This window comes from Calypte anna, chromosome 4 (genome assembly GCF_003957555.1).
Source record: "Calypte anna isolate BGI_N300 chromosome 4, bCalAnn1_v1.p, whole genome shotgun sequence".
Lineage (NCBI taxonomy): Eukaryota > Metazoa > Chordata > Aves > Apodiformes > Trochilidae > Calypte > Calypte anna.
The window spans coordinates 10083756-10105914 of record NC_044247.1 but is presented as its reverse complement, the minus strand read 5'-3'; the positions used below and the strand labels follow the sequence as shown (position 1 = coordinate 10105914).

General features: G+C 37.3%; 1 protein-coding gene across 1 annotated transcript in view; it reads left to right on the top strand.

Moving 5' to 3' along the window:
• The first annotated feature begins 16038 nt into the window (after positions 1-16038).
• The window catches only part of KLHL4 (kelch like family member 4), a 35787-nt gene continuing 29666 nt past the window's right edge, over positions 16039-22159 (top strand). The window contains exon 1 of the mRNA XM_008493660.2: positions 16039-16460. Within this exon, the coding sequence (XP_008491882.1) occupies positions 16039-16460 (422 nt within the window). The remainder of the gene's footprint in view (positions 16461-22159) is intronic.

Genomic DNA, 22159 nt, shown 5'->3' with positions numbered 1-22159 from the left:
ACTTCCCAGCCTCCCCCAGACCACTGCTTCCAAAGGAAGATGTCAATACAGCATCCTAAGCTATTCTAGAATGAAAGTCATCATCATCCATCTAACTTAAGATGACTGTGAACCACCTCCACTCACTAAAAACACCCACAAGTTTAACCAAGATGATGAAAATTCACTATCAAGATAAAAAAATAGTATGTGAGTACACTTTATTATTATTTTTTTTCCCAAATAGCTGTTCATATACTCAAGTCAGTCTATTTTGGGGCCTGCTGAACCGTTCCAAGAAAGACATAATACCCTCTAAGGTTGCCTTCAGCATTCAACTGTGGATGAACTGGCAGGAGGTTCAGTAATACAGTGTTAGAGAATGGGTTGCCATGGCAACACTTCTGCCTTCTGCCAAATTTTGGAGCTCAGGTTTAAAAGCTGATCTCCAACCAAGGTCTCTTCCAAAAATCTCCAAGCTCTTATTAAAAAAATCAAACACAGAACTATATTCCTCTCAAAAAAAAACAACAAACCAAACAAACAAACAACAACAAAAAAACAACAACAAAGAAACCATCCCACATAAAAAAAGACAGTCCCTTGTCTCAGATTATTTAACACTATATTGCCAGAATGAAGTTCCCTGACGTATCAGTATATGAATATTGCAGGCTGATTTTATTGAAGTTTGCTGAAGACATGCATGGCATTTCTTAGGCAAGCTGCAGAGTCCACAAGGCAGTTCTTTAATGATGGCTTTTTCAAGCACCTTTATTCACTGCCCTGTGCAGTCACCTGCAAACTTGAGCACAACTCAAAATAGAAAGTTCCAAATAACTAATTTTTCAGTTTCCTGGAAGTTCTGAAAAAACAGGAGATTTGTATGGAATTTAAAAGTGTGTTAAAATATTCTAGAGCTATCAGCTAGGTTTTATGAAAAGAATGTGAGACAACCTAAACAAAGGTAAAACATTAATGATCTAAATTTACAAGAAAGCATGAATGTTATTCACAAACTGCAGCAGGGGCACAATTCTAGGATTATATTCCAACTATTGAAGCATTTGACTTTGGGTTTCCACCTCCCTGCGTGAAGTTCTCAAACACATGATACATATTTAAACTGCATCATAATGAGAAAAACCCAACCCAACAAACTTCACCTCAAATACCCTAAACAGAGAAAGAATGACAGAAGATAGAGTACATAAGGGGCTTTTTGTGAAGAATGTCAATCTCTTTCCATTTGGTCTTCAGAAAGGGCCCACACTTGGGATCAGCTAAAAATAAAGAGATTCAGTTTAGCAATCACTGGCACTTCAGATAAGAAAGATCTTCAGCATCTTCCAAATCCCTCTCAGTGATGGATATGCCTATGGATTTTTCTCAGACTGTTCACTGTCAGGCAAATGCAATAATCCCTACATCAACTGGCAAGGCATCAGCAGACCAGAATTTGAATACACAAGGTCTGCCTTCCACATCTCTCTTTTTCCTGCTACAAATAAAATGCCTGTGTAGCACCTTTCCACTGTTCAGCAGCCCAGACCAGTCATGTCTTGGTTGCAATAAGTAAAGGAGACAGGTTGTGCTCTGCAAAAAGAGGAGCACAAATCAAAATGAATATGATGACAAGTGTTCAAAAAGTGTGCTCTGCTTCATTCAGAAGGCTTCTCAAAAGCACAAATATAAAGCTTCTGAATCCAGCATTTACTCTTGCCTCTTTTTCAGAACATGATGGTTCTGTATCACGTGTGTTTCTCTGCAGGTAACATCACTGTACCAAAGTTAGGAAAAGGACTACAGATAAGTTCAATTTAGTCACAACACGAATAGTGAAAGCCTACAAAGTGTAAGAAAATTGCTTTTAACAATTTCATGTTGAGGTATATAGAGCTGTCTCCACAAGTTTTAGATCACTGTTTGCTGCAAGAGCAATATAATGGGGACAAAAATCATCAAGCACATCAGGCCCGACTGATTCAGCATAAAAGAGAAATCAAATTGCCTTACAAAATATTTTTAAAGAAGTATCTTGTTGAAATATCTTATTCTAGGTGGTCTACTATAAAACCAGGACTGACTAACAGAATAATTGCTTGGTCTAATCTTTCTGCTCTAAGTGCACACAGTGTTATTGTATGTACTTTCCAAAAGCAAACTAAATCTCCTTCATAAGCTACACTTTTAAACTACTTAAATCCTAAACCTCTCTGCTTCTCTGTTGTGCTCTGCTTTACACAGGGGTCTTATTTGGACTTCTGATAATTCTGTCTGCACATCTGCAAGTGTGTTTGCTGTTAACAGATTATGGCAACACATCTGAGCCTTTAGAGGTAAATTCAAGGATAATGTTACACACATACACACAAAAAGAACTTTTAAAAACTTGTATTATTTCTCCTGCAACGATTTTAAGGAATGATCCTGTCTCTAACACCCTAGTGAAAAGATCATATATACTCATAAATTCCAATGATATGGTGCTTTCCCCAGGTTTCACTGCTTCCTGCAAGTTTTTAAGCACATAGAGATTCAGATCAGAGAAAAAAACACTTATAATATCAAAAAACATATCGTGGAGTTCAGGCAAAAAGGTCCTTACAATGTCATTTAAAAAACCCAAAGTATTTCCAGAAGAGGTATCAGTAGAAATTTTAGCAGTTTTATTCACAGCTTTTCCATCCTATCCTGTAACAGAACTAAAACTGTGGCATTTTAGAAAATACTCACAAGTACTGATGCTATCAGCTGCCAAATTGTCACTGACCTAAAATATAAACTTTCTTTTTTTCAAAATAAATGTACACATAAATTATATACAGTATATTTGTACTGCCTGTTCCCAAAGGGAAACAAATATCTTCTGTGAAGATGCTCTGTTACAACTTTAACAAGCAAGCAGAGTTCTTCAAAAATATGAGCAGAAGATAATAGTTACTTTACTTTCATGGTCTTGATCATAAGACAGTGGAAATAAATCTCAGAATCACCACTTTTATCCTTAAAGTACTTATTTACCAGAATCATTTCCATAGTTGATGAAAACACACAACACTTTTCAGCTCCTGCTCTTTTAGTGAAGAGTGACTTTAAATGAGGGTGTTTTTACAGAAGCAATTCAGGAGACTGTATCAAACTCAAAATGGAATTATTTATATTTGCCAGGCTACTAATGGAACTGTGGGGATTATGTAACATAGTCCAGAAATTCCCCCCTGGATGTGTTCATATTCCTCTGCTAAATTGAGGAGGTGGGAAATGTGCATTCAGCCTAGGGGTAAATAATGTAGGGGGGAAAAAAATCACAACTGGCTTTGAGGAAAATCAGAAAGATAAAGTAAAGAAAAAAAAACTTCCATAAGGTTAAAAAAAAAGATAAAGGAAAGGCTACAGTCATGCGATAGAATGGATTCTTTATGGGAATGACAGGAAAACTTGGCACAAAGAAATAAAAGGATAGTTTCCAGTTAAAGAAAGCTATCCTGTTGATAGGAAATGTAACTTCAGTCTCTTTATAGGAAAAAGGATGCATTATTTCGATTACTTTAAAGCTTGTTAAAGAGAACATAATGTAAGGAGAATTTTGCACTGACCTGGATGAGGTACCTGAGATCTTCCCATTTCAGATTCTCTCATTAAAAATTGAGAATGCTGCTCTGATCCATTCTACACCATTTGATATGGCTTACAGAGTATTTTAAACAGGCTTCAATAAAGAGTCTGATACTTCTTTTTCATTCTTTTTTTTTTCCAAGCAGAAAAATAATTTCTCTGGGCAGAAAAATCATTTCAAATCTGTGTGTAGCAGCCCCCAGGAGGGCCCGTACAGCCTTCCTCCTGTGCCTCCCTCCCACCCACCTGCATGTTCATGGTATCAGGTAGACACAAATGGTCTCCAATGGTTTAAAAAGTCTGAATTCTATCCTCCAAACCCACATCCCTCTTTCTGAGAGACTCAGCTGTAATAAAAGCTCTCCATGGGTGTTATGTGCTAATTCAAAAAACCTGGGCTGAGCTATCAGCTGCAGCTGATGAACATTAATTAAAATCTGTTAAGACCAGACCAGAACTATTGGGTTTGCCTCATTCTCTCTATAATTTTATATTTTGCTGCCATATATCGGTGTCACATGGGAATATTTTCAAGCAGTGCTGCAAACAGTTATAAAAAATGGCACAAAGTAAAGCCTGCCTTAAAATAGCATCAAGTAAAACTCTTAGATCCTACATGCTGAGAATCCAACTTCTGCACTTGTACTAAATATATACTTTTTGTCCTGCTCAAACACAGCCAGGCAATGAGCTTGCAGTTGGGTTTTTTGGGGATTTTACCTCCAGTGACAAAGCCTCCATGGAGCTTCTACTAACATGTTCTGTACTTTGGATTAATTTCCTCTGCAGTTTAGCTCTTAGCCTGGCAAAAAATGCTTTGTTCCTGGAGCTGAACGAGTTCATTGCAGAATGTTTGGTATGAGTGGTTTTGGGAGCCTGGAGAAACATTTTTTCCTTGTGGTGGGGGGAAGGCTGTTGCACACCTACTGCAAAGGGCAAAATCCTCACAGGGCTGCTGCCTTTCTATCACGTTTGGGCTCCTGAGAGTGAATGCTCTTGATGGTTGAGAGCCTGAAACCCTTTCTGAATAATTCTCCTCACAGGAGGCCATGCTGAAAAGTCACAGCTTCTCTTCAGGGTTGCTGCCCAGCTGGGCCTTCCCTGCTGCCCTGCTTTGTGTGCTGAATATTGCAGTTATTTCAGGAAAAGAAAAAAAATATCAAAGTTGTCCTTTCCTCTCTCCCCTCCAGCTTTCTCTCTCAGTCTCCTGTCCCAGGCTCCTCAGTGATCTCCCCTTTCCCTGGCTCCATGTTGGCTCCGTAGGGCCCTTCCCGCCGCCATGTCGGGATTCAGGCTGGGCCGCAGGGCTGCCCTGGGCCCAGCCAGGGTTCTGGAGCTGCTTCCACTCTCTCAAACTGACTGAAACCATGCAAAAAAAACATGCAAAAACCCAAGCATGGCCTCTGCCAGGCTGTGGTCCCCAGCCCTGTTGCCTCTGTCCCATCTGGAGGGGTCTGGGAAGACCCTGAGGGTGAGGAGGGGACAGGAGAAGCAGCTCCTGACCAACAGGGATGTGGGAATAAAGCTGAAAGGGCAAAACTTGGGAGTCCTCTGAAAGAGTCAGCCTGACAAGCAACCTCTGGGCTGAACAAGTTGGATCCAGTGTAAATAATTTTAGCAAGGGGGAACCAGAAAGTATCAGGAAGCTGGAATTTTTCCTGAAGGATATGAGCCTGAAGGTGAGGTGTTTTCATAGAATCATAGAATCATAGAATAGGCTGGGTTGGAAGGGACCTCAGAGGTCATCGAGTCCAACCCTTGATCAACTACCGCCACAGTCACTAGACAATGGCACTGAGTTTTGACTTGATGGTGCCTGTACTGAAGGAGAAGGAAAAAACTGTCCAGATAGTTAAAATGTTGTTAATTCAGAATGTGTGCCATGTACACAAAGCCATCAAATGAACTAATTCAATTGCTTAGAGAGTCATAGAATAAACTTGGTTTGAAAAGACCCTTAATCTCATCAAGTCAACCATAATCCAAAGATCTGTGCCAAAAGGAAATTATTATAATTTTAAATACCTAAAATAGGACTAGATAAGAAAATGTGTGATTGCCATCTATACAAAGTACTTTAATATATTTAAGTCTGGAATCTTTGTGCAGTTGTAAAGAACATCAGAGAATCTACCATCACACAACATGGGAGAAGTAAATGGCAAGAAGCATCATTTATTTAAATAGCCAACTGTCTGAAATAAACTACTTAGCAAGATATTTGGGGGAAAACCTCATTGCTTTCTCAAGCAAGGAATGTTAAGTAAAAGAATTCTACTCTTCAGAGATAGGCAAAAAAGAAAACTAATTTTGCAGGTTAGTGCAGAAAGAAAATAATTCATGTCATGGTATTAGAAAATAGGCAGATTAATCACCAACTTTTCATTAAATCTTCTGGTACTCTACCAGCTGTGAAAAGAATGTGATTTAAGATCCTAATATATAAACAATGTGAATCACACAACAGATTTTTAGAGTTTCTGTAGTTGGGTTTTTTTGTGCTGCTTTGCAAGAGGACTTTGTGTCCTAGTGATACAGCAGTGCCTTTTCTGTGGCATGTACTTGTTATTATGTGAGAGGTCTGCAAGCCAGAATGATTAGACTGTGACAGGCAGAAGAACAATGAGCTGTGTTCCAGCATACAGAAAGCAATTTCAGATGGGAAAAAAAATCCCTAAATGGATCAGCAAGGAGTTATTAGGTAAGGACAGGCTTTTACCACTGGTTTCTCCCATAACTTTTCATTATCATAAAAGATAAAATTATGAATAAAGCATTAAAAAAATAACCAACCACTAACAATGAATGAGAGGCAAATCACACATCAAAGCCTTTTCTGTATGTTTCAATGGTTAACTGAATCTTGTATTTTACAGCAGTGGAACTTGGCATGTATATTTTTTCCTATGAAAATATAGGAAAATAATTGATTCCACATTAATGCCACCAAAATTAAAGACTTTGTTCTTTAAAGTCAAGGTTATTTTACATTAAAATGTTGATAAATGTTGACAGCATCTAGTATTCCTAAATACTGTTCACTCTTTCAACAGAGTGTAAAACCATCAGCTACTCACTAACAAGAGGTATTAGTTTAATTTAGGGAACTCAGTAAGTCAAAAAAGGCAAAAACAGTCACTCCAGCTGTATCAAGCACCTTAAAAGATGTTGAAAAGCAAACTGAAAATACCTCATGAAGCCTGATGGTAAAGTTGAGACCTCAAAAGAATTTGATGTAAACAGCCTTTTAATTTGACATAATCAAGCAAGAGCACCTCACTTGTTTGTAGCATATGCTAAACCATATTAGTTTGATATTAGCAATTTATTTCATCAAAAGAATGCTTGCTAGGCTTAATTCCTTCTCGAACAGCTCTCAGGTAGTGTATTTGCAATACGATTTAATTGATCACAATATTGCTGTCTTTGCTATCTCAACTATTTCCACAGTTAATGTATTCTGCAAGTATTTTTTTTTTTTTAATGAAAGAGAAAAGGGCTATTTTCCATTGCCATATCACACCAGTACACATTTACCCATCAGCAATGGGTACTTCTGTTCTGTACTTATTTCTAGTTTGTCACTGGACCTTTCAGGACATGATGCTACCTGACATTATCACAGAAATACCAGAAAGTCCTGCTGACCAGTAGAGAACTGTAGAGCTCCTTGTCATCCAGACATGCAGGACAGAACTGAGCTGGAAACTTAAAATGCAATTTTTGTCTTAAGGGCTGTTTGTCTACAGCTTTTAACATAGGAACTCTGGTTTCAAACAAGCCCCACCATAATTTGAGTTCAAGATTAAGACTAGATAGAATAAGACTACTGATGACATTTTGAAGAAAAAATGAAACAAGAGATGCTTTTCTCCACACACCCACATCCTAGTTTCTATCTGGATTTTTCAAGCACTTTATGCGAAATAATCAGATTTAATATGTTGAGTTCTGTTCTTCTGTTTCTTTTTCAGCAGGCTGCATTTCTGACTTCCTTTGGGAATCTGTCATTAATAGGCTTTGCCTCAGAATATTGTGTTATATTCTGTAATCTCTGCTTTCTGGAGGTTTCATGTTATTCCTCTCTCCCTGAAATTCACTGTCACTTGCAAATCTGCTCAATATGTTGTTTAGTACCTTTGTATTATTAACAAACATATGCATTGATAAAACCTACTATATTTTACTATTAGTTCTCCCATTTTCATCACACGATGCAGTACTTACAAGCAGTACATTTATAATTTTCCCACAGAAAACACAAAAATATTTACTAAAAATTTCTAACACACCAAAATGCAGCTGCTGAGCATGTCTACTCCAAAAATTGCAAACATAACAGAACCAAAGTTTTTGCATGAGAAGGATAAAGGATAAAATACATTTTTATGGTTTTATATTCTGTGCTAGCATCAGAGTAAAAAGTGCAGCCTCAAGGCATTTTTGCAGCTGACAACAGCTAGAGCCTGAATTGTCTGAATGACAATAATATTGTGATGGGGATCCGTGTGGCTTTTTGTCAAAGTTAAAATTGACTGACTGTGTGGTTTTACTGGTGACATGACCAAAAGGGTGGTGTTAGGATGATGGGAGATAGTTTGCTGACAAGAATATTGGTCTGCAGCACTTTTTCAGCTCAGCTTTGACTCTCATGTTTATAATTATATGATTTCAGAAGCATTCTGTCCTTTGCATTCTTATGGCATCACAAGAAAGAGCTTGAACAACTGGAAAAATTGGTAGGAAAACTGGTGACAACTGGGAGGGAAAGCGAAGGTGGAAAAAATATTATTGTGCTATAGAAACCCAACAGTAACAGCTTCAGACTTACTTGCCTTACTTATAAAAAAAAAAATCATGCTTTCTTGTTTTAATCTAATAGTTAACCAGCTGGTATCCCAGAATACCAGTTTCCACACTTGTAAATACAACAGGCAAGCCTGTGTGAACTTGGCTGCATCTCTGTGGTGGAATCAATATGTGTACTGGAAGTTAGATGGATCAATAAGGAGAAAAGCTTGAAGGAACTGCCTCAAACCTCTCAACCACCTCGTCCAGGGCAGGTCATTTTTTCATGAATAATCAAAATAGTCTGTAACCTCTGATGTCAATAATTCAGAGGTGATACATGACCACATGCTCTAACGATTTCTTATTGACATATATAGAGCTTTTCACGGGCCTCAGAAGACATTTGTGGGATAAAAATCTAAATGCATCCAAGAATCATTATATTGTACAGTGCACAGAAATAAAACTGCCTCAAGGGCCTCCCTCTGTTGAAATTAAAAGCAGCATTTATTACTTTCTAAGAGACAATGAACAAGACTCAAAACTTACCAGAGAAGACTGACCTTGGCCATAAGTCCTTATTCCACCAAGGCTTTGAGATGGCTTGTGATACAGACCCATATTGACAAATGTCAAATCTAAAGAGTAGGTTGTGTTGAGGGCATGCCAGATCCTTTCCATACTCTTGAATACCCTATGATAATAATTGGTGGAAAAATAAGGGGTGTTAGTATCAGTGAATAAGCACAAATTTCAAGTATTTTCTATATGAACATAACTATCATGATCCTTTTACAGTCAGGAATATGTATCATCATATGCTAAGAATCAATGCTTGTTCTGATAACAGTTGTTACATGTGATAAATGCAAGTTACATCTATCTTTCTACTGCTTACTAGGTAAGTAGGAGTCACCTTTTGCTCAGCACCCATTACGCCACATGCAGAACACAGCCAAGTTTGTACAGCTCTGCCCCAACAGCACGAGAAAAATATTGATAAATTGAAGTGAGTTCAGCAGAGGGTCACCCCCATGGTTACAGGCCCCTTTACTTCCCAAAGAGCTAAGGCTGAGGGAACAGGAATTGTTCAGCCTGGGCAGTTTTAGCAGCCTAAGGACTCTTCACAGAGCAAGGCAGGAGAAGGAAAGATATCAGACTGTGGGTATAAAGGAAACCAAGGGGTGTTCAGAGCAGTTATAAGAGAAACCTTTTCACTATTAGTACAGTCAAGCATTGGAACAGGTTTCCTAGAACTGTTTTAACATCTCCATCCTAAAGGTTTTACAAGACAAAAGCTGATAAAACCTGTAGTAACCTGCTTCTATTTCTATCTGTAAACTGGAAACACCTTTGTAAACTGGAAACACTATAATCAAAATGGAGAATGTAATCTCCCAGTAAAATGGAATCAAAACATACAAAAGTTTGTATTTCACAGTATATAGCTAAATTTCCAATTGCTTGGTTAGTATATATGTGTTTGGTTTTTGGTTTTTTTTTTTTTTTTTTTTTTTGAGAAACAACATTTTACATGATCAGTAATGAAGACAAACTATATTTAGATCATAGCTGTCTCCCTAGTGTTCAAGGTTATTGCAATATGGGACTAACAAGTGCATTCATGCATGCATCTTGCTAATGACCTGTTCTGTTCTATTTTCTTGCAATAGAAAGGTTTGTTTTACTTCAAACTCTATAGAAAGTACTCTTGATGAAAAGAATTAAGGGGCAATGTGAGAAGAATGAAAATCATTTGTTCTGTAGAACTTGAACTAGTAGATACCTAAGAATATGCAAACAAACATCCAAAAAATAAAAACCAGACCCAAAACAAAACCAAGCCTGACAGAACCTCCCTGACAGGTACATTAGGATTCAAGTCTGCACTTATTTCTAGGAGAGATGTTTGTGTGCTACTTTGAGTTATGAATGGAAAAGGGATGTTTTCTGCATTTCTAAAACACAAGGCATTTTCCCAATTACTTTGCAGTTTCCTGAAAACAATACCTAAATATTATATCAGTTCTGCTGAAAACAAACACTTGCTATCCTCTTACACTAAAAAATGTGTTGTGTTGTGTTGTGTTGTGTTGTGTTGTGTTGTGTTGTGTTGTGTTGTGTGGAGAGCTTTGTTATGTCAGCAGATTTCTTTGATGGAGTGTTTTTAACTACTAATTAGAAGGAATTATTGCTTGTCAAGATTTTATTTTTTTTTTTTTAAATTTAGGAGCTTAGGATACAGTAACATTGGTTTTCATCTATGTAAGTTTATATTGACTGTCTATGAAGTGACAGATTTCTTAGTATCTTGTTAATCTTAAAGCCATAAATGGTGTATGTCATGCTTATATCTGAGTTTCCCCTTGATAAGTAACAGCATGTATGTGATAACATCTTCTTATACTGTGTTCTCAGCAGGTAAATGACCATACTGGCAAGAGGAAACTGACTGTAAAAATAAATTTCCCCTTGTGTGTTCTCTTTCTCCTTTGAAACCCAGTTTCAGATTTTTCTATTACAACTACAGTAATTCCTATTACAGATTTTTCTATTACAACTAATAACAGGCATCCTGGCACTAACTCTTTGTCACCTATCTTCAGTATTCAAATCTGTTGGCAATTTTCTGTTCTCAGTCATCTGCCTCAGTTCCTGATAGCAAATTTTATTATATTTTGATAGTATATTTTGGTGGGCTGAAAAGACCTGTTAGCTTGGACAACTGATTATTTTTGTACACAAGAGAAAACCAAGCGGGATAAAAGGGTAAATTCCACACTCTCAGTAAATACAGAGTTTAAAAATAATGTTTTTCTACGTCTTTCATTTTGCAATATTGTATTCTGGTCCTTGATTTTACTAGCAGGTAATGAAATACTTAATGTAACAACTGGCTTTTCTTGGGCACAACACTTAAAAAAATCAAATATATCTAATTTTACAAAATATTATGAAAATCAATGTGAAATAGATTCATACTTATTTGCATCTATGACATTTTTTTCCCAGTCTTCTCAATCTTGTTTTTCACCTGTGAGAGGAGTTTCTTTTCAAGTCACATGTTTGAGTTTACTTTTGCTGCACTAATGTCATCACTTTCAAGTCCTTGTTCATGAGAGACCTTCCCAGCTGGCTGCAAAGTGGGTATTTCCTACTTCTTATTTCACTCTTATATTCTGGTTTCAATTTGAGGATGACAGTGTCCTTCCTGTTTAGCAAGTTCTTCACCAGATTTACTTACACCAAGCTTATTTCTCACATTCTTTTGCGTGGATCTTGTAAAAATGCTGTGATTTCTTCCAATTTTGGCACCCAGCTTTGTAGGTGGGTTGCAATCTGTAGTACAGTTTCCAGTTATTTGAGGAAGCAACCGTGTTTAAATGTACCAACACTTTCCTTTAAGTGGATCTTCTCTACTGTCTCCTTTAATAGAAAGTGTCTAAACTGCTTGTATCCAATTGATTTGCATTCTCTGGGATTCAAAGTTTTCTTTTAAAAGACAGTTGAACTTTCCTGCAGATTTTAAATACAGCTTTTTGTTTTTGTCATGTTCCTTTCCATTTGACTTTGACTTCTGCTAATGCTGGTGCTGTGCAGATGTTTCCTGGAATATCTCTTTTACAAAGGATGGACTAATGGGAGTTCTCTTGAAACACTATTTTGAAAACAGGGTAATAAAAATACCCAACTTCTTGTTCTCTTTATCTGGCCTCGTGTGCAGTGCCAGTACACAGCCTGAGTACACAATCTGTGATGACCTTGCAGAAGGCAGACTTTGGGTAGGGAGAGGACAGCTTTTAGTTATCAACAGCCTGGACATCTGTAGATCTTGTGGTGATTATTTCCCCACATGCAAGCACTGTAGTGTATACAGTACTGATATGAGCTTTTCATTCATTTAGCTTTCTAAAAAAACATAGTGTCAGAATAGGCATCAAATGTTTTGAAAAAAATGAGAAAACTTTCTTACTGTTCTGTGCTTAGCTACATTTCTGATTGTCTCACTCAGCATAAGTGGAGTTCTCCTGTTTGGGTCAGCGAGACTGTCATTGAAGACCTCTGGTTCAAAGTTATCCTTTATATAATAAAAAAATCCTTTTTTTCTGGTCTGCCTCCCATCCATCACAGACCAACTTCATTAGCTCTTGCTTGTAACCTAATCATTGCAATACTTCTGGCTTCAGAGCCTGCAGATGGTATCTTTCTTGAATTCTTCTAGAAGAAAGCGAGATGTTTCCTTTTTAATATTCTTTCCTAGATTGTAGAAACAGAGTTTTCTAATAGGCATTTCAGACATGCACTGGACTACCAGATAAGGGCAAAGAGAAAAAGATTAAGAAATCCTTTGCTATGGGTCTTTTGAAAGGCAAATAAATATTACATAACTGCTTTTTACACTTAAATATTACATAGCTGCATTTACACTTAAAACTTTGATAAACACCTAACTGGGCACTTACTATTAATATATATCTTTCAAATTATTTAGAATTTCAACATGTTAGAAATAAAATCTTTAAAATGCTGCCCAATTTCCTGCTAGATCCCAATCTCTCTTCAACTTTAGTGCAATCTTTTAAACCTGCTGAAGATTTTCCTCAGAAGTTCATAGCCCTGGCATCAAAGCTTTTCAGAGAGCAAGGACTTCTTCCCCAGGCCACCTGTGAGCTTGAGATGAGATGAACACTGAGAAACCCTTCACAAGTGCAGGCTGCACTGCTTACCTGTTTTGCTACCAAAATAGAGTTGAGATTTCTAGAAATGTCTCTCTTCATAACTGACAGCCACATCAGATACTCCACCTGCCTGACCTTCTTGGTGGCCCTGGTTATGTTTGCCATAGTCCTTAGAAAATCCTATTTTTTGAAGATTTCCAACTGTGAGGGGAAGAGATAATGCTGTTATGATGGATACTTATGTGAGACCAAACACATTCATTTGGACATAGCAATAACAGAAAAATCTTACATCTTTTCACATTTAGAACTTTGAACCCAGCCAAAGATGCACCTAAAGATACATCAGAGATTTACAGAGAACTCAGCCAAAAGCAAACACTCACACTATTCATTTTTAAGGGAACTTATTTTTTGTCACCAGAAAGTAGATGTAAATCATTAAAAGCATGTATGTAGTATTAATATTGTGCATCTTTAGGCCACATACCTGCTTCTAATCATTTCAGGCCTGAAGTTTTGGATTTCCAAATTAGTTATACTGTCCTAATGTCCAATAATGCAGCACACTGAAATTCTATCCAGAATAGTAACAAGCTGTGTGAAAACTAATCTACTTATGCTCTACCTGAGATATATGCTGTGCTGACTCAAAACTTGCTTTTTGAGTAAGACAGCCTCTTCAGCAAATGTCCAGCCTTACTATTTTAATTTTACCTAGAAATGCTTTATATCTGCCAAAACATGTCCTGAGTTAGTAGGAGACTAATTCAGAAAGAGAAGTACTGCTTGTACATTCCCAATAATTCAAGGAATATGCTTCTGATCATATCTTAGAGTAACAGATGACTTCTGCAAAACGGATTGAAGGAAAATAAACCCAACAGAAGCTTTGTGACATGGTGTAAAAATATGGATTAAATGTATCTGAGCTGTTGCCAAGAGGAACTGACAGAGCTGCTGAGATAGCTCAATGACCTGATTAAGGTAGGAGCGAGAAACCACGTTCTCTGTCCACCTCTACAAGATTTTATCACAAATAATTTTATTAGCTTGGTACACAGAGATTCCTTCCTTAAAATAGATCTCAGATTGCCATGTAGGCAATGTTGAAATATATACATAGCTACCACTAAATCTGATTACTTTTATCAAACTGAAAAGAACATCTGTAGGTGTGTAGGCTGAAATTGAAAAGTTAAGAAACATTAAATATTATATGGCTGCAATGCAAAAAAAACACCTGTAACATTTGTGCCTCCAGAAACTTTCAGCTTGTTACAAGAGGTCATCATTAAAGTCTGAAAACATCTTACACTGGCTTCTGAACATACAATAATCTCTCCTAGTCCATGACAAGCATTTTCATTTTCCATTTCATTCCCTGTTAATAATTTAAAATTCCTGAACTTTGTAAGCAACTTCTTTATTGGCATATATTCTCAACAAGCTTACCTGGAGATCCCCAATTAAACTCACAAACAGACCATAATATATCTTCTTAATATAACTTCTTAGAGTTGAACAAGTTTTCTAGTTTCTGTTGATTCCTGTAACACATAAAATAAAAATATATGTTCCTTTAAGAATATTTGGCAGCCTGATAATCTAATACAGAAATTCTTCTTCCATTTCATTCAGAAGTAGATGTTACAGAACAGTTTGCTTCACTGGAGTATTGTTAAATAGAATATTACATTTGTAGGGGAGCTGCAATGGTTTGTTACAGCTGTTACAGCTTTTTTTGTTGTTGTTGTTGTTGTATCTGCACAATGCTATATTTGTATAGATCATCAGTAGTAAACTGTGGAGAGTATAACAGAAGAAAAACAAGCCAGTTTTGTTCCCTTTGCATCTGAAAAAAATCTGTATATATTATACAACACACACAGGAACAGTTCTCTCAGCCCTGTCTATTAAAGAATGGATGGACATGAATATATCTCAGTTGTTAAATTTCCCAAAACCACGCTGCAGTCTACACTGTCAAAAGAAAAGTGTCTTCTGGAAAAAAAACAAAAAACAAAACAAAACAAAAAAACCCCTCAAGCACATTCTTTTCACTGTTCATGAGAAATTATGAGCAGGATGGCAAAGGGTGTTTACACAGGCACTTAGCCAGGAAACGGGGTGTTTTCCACAGATACAGTCAGTTAGGGAGCACATCTCTGATTTTCATAAGCTCCCTCCCTCTGCTCTCGTCCCTCTGTCATTATACCCAGAAACCTCTCTCTAGGTGAGAAAATAAACCCAGGGCTGCACAATGCAGCCAAACGCTGCCTCTTTCCTCTAGGTAAGTGCTACCACACTGAGGCCATTTGTAGGAATTTTTCTCGGCAAGATAAACAAATGCAAGCCCCTTAAGGAAACACGTGAACTGCAGGACAGTTTCACCCTGAATCGTGACCAAAAATCCGTGTGAGGAGGCTGTAAAAGGATTCTCTGCAAAGCTTCTGTGAAACACAGCTTGGCTTCTCAGCATCCTTGATGGAAAACCTCGTGAGATAGAAAGTCTTGTCACTTTATTTCTATGTGTTTGCCTGCATCTTAAGTTGCAGCTCAGGATCCCTTAGGATCATGTGAGGCTGGGTTATATAGGAGAGAGCTGTGCTATAGTGCCGGGAGGGTGTAAGCCTGGCAGCTGGGTAGTGTTATGGTTGCTGCTTTCCTGTGCTAAGCTGATTTACTTGTTTAAGGTCTGACCTCATCATCCTGTCAGTATGGATTCCCACCTATACAGTTAGCAGCAGCTTAGCATCGGCTTGAAGAGCTTGCAGTCTATTAATCAGAAGAGAGAGGGAGAGAGCTGCCGGTATTTGTTCTTTTGTTGGCTTTTCTTAAGAAGAGGAGTTGAAACACAAAAGATAACAAAGAATCCATTTCCTTTCTAAAAGAATAGGCTGTTGTCGGTTTTTGGTGGGTTTTTTTTCTTGGTGGTTTTTTGTTTTTTTTTTCCCCCCCCCCGCAAAAAATGTCAGTATCGGGAAAGAAAGAGTTTGATGTGAAGCAGATCCTGAGGCTCCGCTGGAGGTGGTTCAGTCACCCCTCACAAGGCTCCACAGGCACGGGGAGCTGCCACCAGCAGGAAGGATATGAGCACAGAGGGACACCGGTCCAGAACAGGTTGAAGAACCACTCTCGGGACAGAAATGGGTTGAAGAAAAACAGCAGTCCTGTCCACCACAACATACTGGCACCTGTGCCAGGTCCAACCCCAGGGCATCACCGATCCATTCAAACCTGGCATCAACAAAACCTCATAGAACAGCTCCGAGCAAATGAGGAGATTCCCAAAAGGAGCACGGAGGAAAACTGTGTCAAAGAAGATTCAGTTAAAACCACGCAGGAGTTGCAGATGATCACAGAAGAAAATTCAGATGAATCTGCAGAGAGGTAGGAGTTTTAAGGTCTGCACTTAGAAAGCCATACTTCAATCCAAGTTATTCCCTAAAAGGACCTTTGTTTTTAACCAGTTCCTTACTGCATTAGCCTCACTTTATATATGTGCACACCCACACTCAAATGAACAGCAACATCAGAATGATGAACACTGTCAGGAAATTCTGATCTTTGCTTAAGCTACATCATTTCACAACTATTCCATAAAAATTAATTCTGCCAGTTTCTCAAATTTCCTCTGTGACAGTTTACAGCTTGTTTACTTTTTTTGGTCTCAATTTATTATGTTTAAGTGCAATGAAAAAATGAGCTTTCTGAAATCCTGTCCTCATCCCCACTTTGTCAATGGGTGCAACTTTGACAAATGGGAACAGCTGGAGGTGCAGTCTGTGTAGCTGCCATAGGTCTGTCAGATTTCTTATTGCTTTTTGTTCACTGCTTTCTTGACCAATGTAATTAACCTTGAACTAAGTGGAAAGGCAGTGTCATTACCTCCTTTTTTAAAGGTTTATTTGAACTCACAATACTTTTGCAGTTTGTTTGGTATACTGAGGGACAAACACTTCATGCAAGGTCATGTGAAAAAACATTACAGCTATGAGACCTTAAAGGTGTAAGCACAAAGAATGAGCTTTTTCTAAGATGTTAAAACAGAGAAATAAATATTAATACAGTCTATTTATGATTTTTGTTATGATTTATTTCAAAATTGATGTCAGTATCATTAGCTTATACAGCAACAATTTTACTCCATCTTTGCCCCACTTTGGACTCAAAATATGCATTTATAAGGTGTTTATTTGCACCATTTGATAAGATTGCCATCAGTCCTTGGGAATCATTTAGGTTTCTAACATTGTATTTAAATACAAATGTGTCTTACTTGAAGTTACAGATTCAGTAAAAACCAAGCTGACAGTTTGTGTATTTTTAGCAGTTATTATTTTTCAAGTTGTACATCTGGTATAGGGGACATCTGCAGACTGAACAGAAAAAACCCATGCATTCCAAAATGTCATTTTGAAACCAGCACTTGTAGTCAGTGTATTCTACATAAAATCATTACAGAGTAAAATCAGTGAAGTAGTTTCTGTCTGTTACTGGTGTACTACTTTGCAATGTGTAAGAAGTATACTCTTAAAATAACCAGTTTTGAATCAGAGTAAAAATTAGCCTTAACACCTTAGCAAGAAATTCAATTTAATTTGAAGAAAACCAAGGAACACTACAAAATCAAAATAAGATCCTATATTAGGTGAAGAAGAAGGTGAAAAAATCATAAATTCTGTTTAGAAGATAAAAGTCCCCTGACTTCTAAAGTAAGATTTGACATTTTCTCCAGCTATATAGAAACTGTCTGCTAAGACTTCAATGAGTTTTGTGCCCTCATATTCATACAAAGTTAAGTTCTTCCCCTGAGCTGTTTAAATCTGCAGCTTTCAGAGAAGTTTGGGGGAAGTATGTATCTTATAAAGTATCCTTATATTCAAAGAAGTGTATTTTCTGTAAAGTTACCAGTAAAAGCTTCTTATGCATGTTGTAGGTTAAAACCTATCTTAGCATTCACCTTAGAGAGGGGATGTGTAAGAAATTGTTTAGAAAGGGATCCATGACTCTGATTTTCTTTGTAATTAAAATTTTCCTTCAAGAAAATAAATTACTTCATAAAAGACACCTCAACATAGCTCAAATTTCTTAAATATGTAATCATTAAGTAAATCATCATTCTCTTCCCCTATAGCATTCAGGACAGACCAAACACACATACACATGCTGATTGATTGGGTAGAAATTAAATACTGAGAAATAGAGAAGTAGCCTTATATCTATATATCTAATCTATATCTATGTCATCTATATCTATATCATCTATTATCTATATCATCTCTATGTATCTACATATAGTTGCTACATCTACCCATTTTAAGGTGGACTGGAGCGTGACACTATTACATGTGACTCAGACACTGAGAAATAGCAGAAAAGGATATAAAATCAGGCCAACACCTCAATCTTGAACAGGCCACGAAAGCAATTTCTAGTAACAGCTTATTGCTTCCCACCAGAAAGCTTTGGAAACATGAAAACAATATTATCAATGTCTTCAGAAAAACATGGGCTGTCTTTCTCTGGAAAGCTCAGGACTTAATGCTTTCAGCGCCACAGAAATAGCACCCTAGGGTTTAATGGAATAAGGTTTGTCCATCAAGGAGAAAAGAGAAAAAAGAAAGTTCCAAGCAATAGTTTCAATATATTACCATCAATACACTCGTTTCTGCTTTCTTCAATCTTACTTGGTACTCCTCTCAGCATGCCTGGGGGCTGTCTTCTCCAGTGTTGCTAAGGGAAGATAACTCAAAAGGTACCAAAGTCTGCTAGAAGCATCAGAAATAGCAGAGCTTGACCTATGGTAAGGTCCTTATGGAAGCTGCATCTAAAGTTATGAAAAAAGCTGAACTGTGGAAGATACACATTTCACTGAGCTAGTCTTATGCTCACCAGTCTACTCCTTGAATGAGGATTGGGACCTTTTCACAGGTGAAAAACAGAGAAACTAGCTAAAATCTGAATAGATACCAAGTATTTGCCTTTATTTATACACTGTACTTCCCATGGTAAAATATTATGGTATTACTGGGATGGTCAGATAGGTAAATCCACAGATTATGGCCATGCAAATGAAGAGCAAAAACCTTCAAAGATCTTAGGTTTGGCTTAAAGCAAATAAGTTAAGTTAGCTCTGAAACAATGCACAGTAAAGAAACCGAATTGTTTCTGGATCTGAAGGTGTGGTTGTGGATTTTTGTGCACTTGAAGTTAAAGATCATCTCTGATCTCCTCTGACTGTCTGGAACCTGTTGAAGTTCATGCTTCTCTGTCAGACAGACTTTGAAGCAGTTCCATGTCTTTCAGAGAAAGTAATCTGGCAGAGGGCCAGAGAAATCAGCAAACACTTGGAGGACCTGCTTAGTAGATTTTGTTTGGTGGTTGACAAAATGATAAACCACAGATCCCTCCTAATGAGAAGAATCCATAGGACTGAAATACCTTCCTTACTTCCTTTGATAGTTTTTGGTCTCAAAAATATGACTGCACTGACCTTTCAGTGCTTCTGAAGATGGTATCTGCTGGTAAAGCTCACGTGTAGCTCTGCTAGTAGTTGCCCACAGGCAATCAGATTCCACTGATGAATGCAACAACCCTTCCTCATTTTCATTCCTCATTGGATGACAGGCTCTAGTTTTGCTAAAGTCATGTTTTCTATTTTCATAATACACTTTTAATTAATTTTAACAGAATCTTTTCATGTCCTGATCCAAGTAGTAAGTACTGATGTACATAGAAGCAGATATTCAGGAGGAGTATCCTCTTAACTAAGGCAATGCATTTTATGTAGTGACTGTTAATGATGTTCATATTAAGACATGAAAACTCATCTAATTGTCTTTTTTTTTTTTCCCCTTACTGTCTTGGACATAGATACACATACACACACACACACATATAACATGGCTATTCTGGAAATTATCCTCTATATGAGGGTTTTTCCTGGAGTTCTCTTATTCTTTCCAGAAGGAGATAATATCATTGGCTCTCATTCCAGTATGAAAATAAAGGTACCACAAGGAAAAAAAATACTCCTTTAATTGTTGCAGTGTCCCAGGAGACACTGAACAGGTGGAAATGAATAAATCAGTGTGCAGTGCCTGACCCCAATTTCTTGCCCACACGATGCCATTATTTTTTGTTAGCTGGTGTGGCACAGACCAAGGACACACACTGTCATTTTCCTTCTGCTGAGCAGTTTTTGGGGAAAGTCACTACATGACCCTCTGAAACTTGTAACAGACATTGACTGAAATGGTATCTGCTTGATTTTTCAATACAAAAGACCATTTCCAAAAAGAAAATCTGATAATTTTCACAGTGAAAGTGAAACATATGAATTCTGTTATCAAACTATTGGTCAGACTGAGGGGAGGTTTTGCATTAGGGGTACAGTTCTGGATATTCAAATAAGCAGAGTCCTACCACTGATCGCTGACAGTGACTGATAATGAATGCCAACACACCAAGTAGATGGAAGGACTGCAGGGTGTCCTTTGCAGAGATGATAAAGTGCTGCATTCAGAGTAGTAATCATGACACTATTTTCCCCCCATGAGTAAGAATTCAGTTTCATGAATCATTTCTGATGCCCAAGGCATGAATTTAGACAGTATTATTCCTAGTTCCACGTAACTGCTCCAATTTTATTTTCACTGAACTTCCAGTGTTTTAAAAAAAATCCCTTAATTTGGACAAACAACAGGTTTACAAACACAATAAAGCATACTGGACATCTAGTCAGGTGGCATGGCAATCTTATGACAAAGCTGGATCAACTATGTTTAGGTGCTTCAAATCAGGTAGTACAATTTAAGCTCATTATTTCCTTGATCTTTCCCCCAGGGACATAGATAGCATCCTGTTCCTTTTCTCACACTATTATGCTTTACAGCATTTTTTCAGATACTTGAAAATAACTCCAAGTCTGAGGAGCTACAGTTCTTGCAATCTGTTTTCAGAAGTCCTGTGCTAAACAGCTCTGCTCATTTTCATCAATGATCAAGTCAGTGTCCTGACTTCCTCCAGCAGGTCTGTCTGTGGCTGCAGTACTGTGATTTGGACATGTTCTGGCTAAATCCTGGCAATTCTAGTGTAGAAGGATTACTGACATGACACTGACTAAAAATCTGTTTGAATATCCTGCTCAGTGGTTTTTCTATCAACAACATGGTGGTGTTGCTCATGCCTGGCTTGTGATTGATGTGAGCCTCCTCACCCTGTACCAAAGACCTGTTCCCTATCCATCTGTACATTTTTGCAGTTCTTTGTTCATAAATATAATACTTTACAAAAATAAACTCCATCTTACATTTATCAGCTATCTCCAGTTTGCTGAGCTTATAATCCTATTTAATTTCTCCAATTTACTGATTTAATATTCCATTCTGATCCTGTGCCCCAACGTACTTGCAGCTCTTTCCAGACTGGCATGAACTTCAGTCGTAGTTAAGTTCCTATCAAACCCTACTCTTTATTTTCTCCTCCCTTCAAGAAATTTCAAAAAATTATTAAAACTCAGTGGAAAGTCCCTTAGGAACCCAGTTTGATTTAGCTTTCTACTTATCAGGGAACCACTGATAACTACTTTCAAAATATGAATTTGAACCAGTTTGGCACATAATCCCTAGTGGTTTACTCCAAAAAGGATGCCAGAATCTATCTAATATATCTATCTAATGAGAGTGTCAAAGAATATTCTCATATCCAAGATGAAAATGACAATAACTGGTTTTTTCTGTTCTCCATAATGCCTACTACAACATACTAATACACTTGAGTTGATTTTGATATGTTCTTCTTCCTAACTTTGTGATGACTGTTAGTCTTCTATGTGCTTTGAAATAATAATTATATTGCTTCTACACTGCAGAAAGTAAGAAGTAAGTAAGAGCATGGGAAAGAAAATATATTTGTCTTGTGGAGAATTTTACAGGTTCTTTAATACTTGGAACAATTGAATTTTACTTCAGTGGTGTAGTTAAAAAATTATTTTATGCCAGTATGCTATGGATAACCAAAATGCTTTCTTGCTACCTCAGGGAGAAGCAAAAACTAATTGTCCTTTAAAGATGACCTTTAACTAA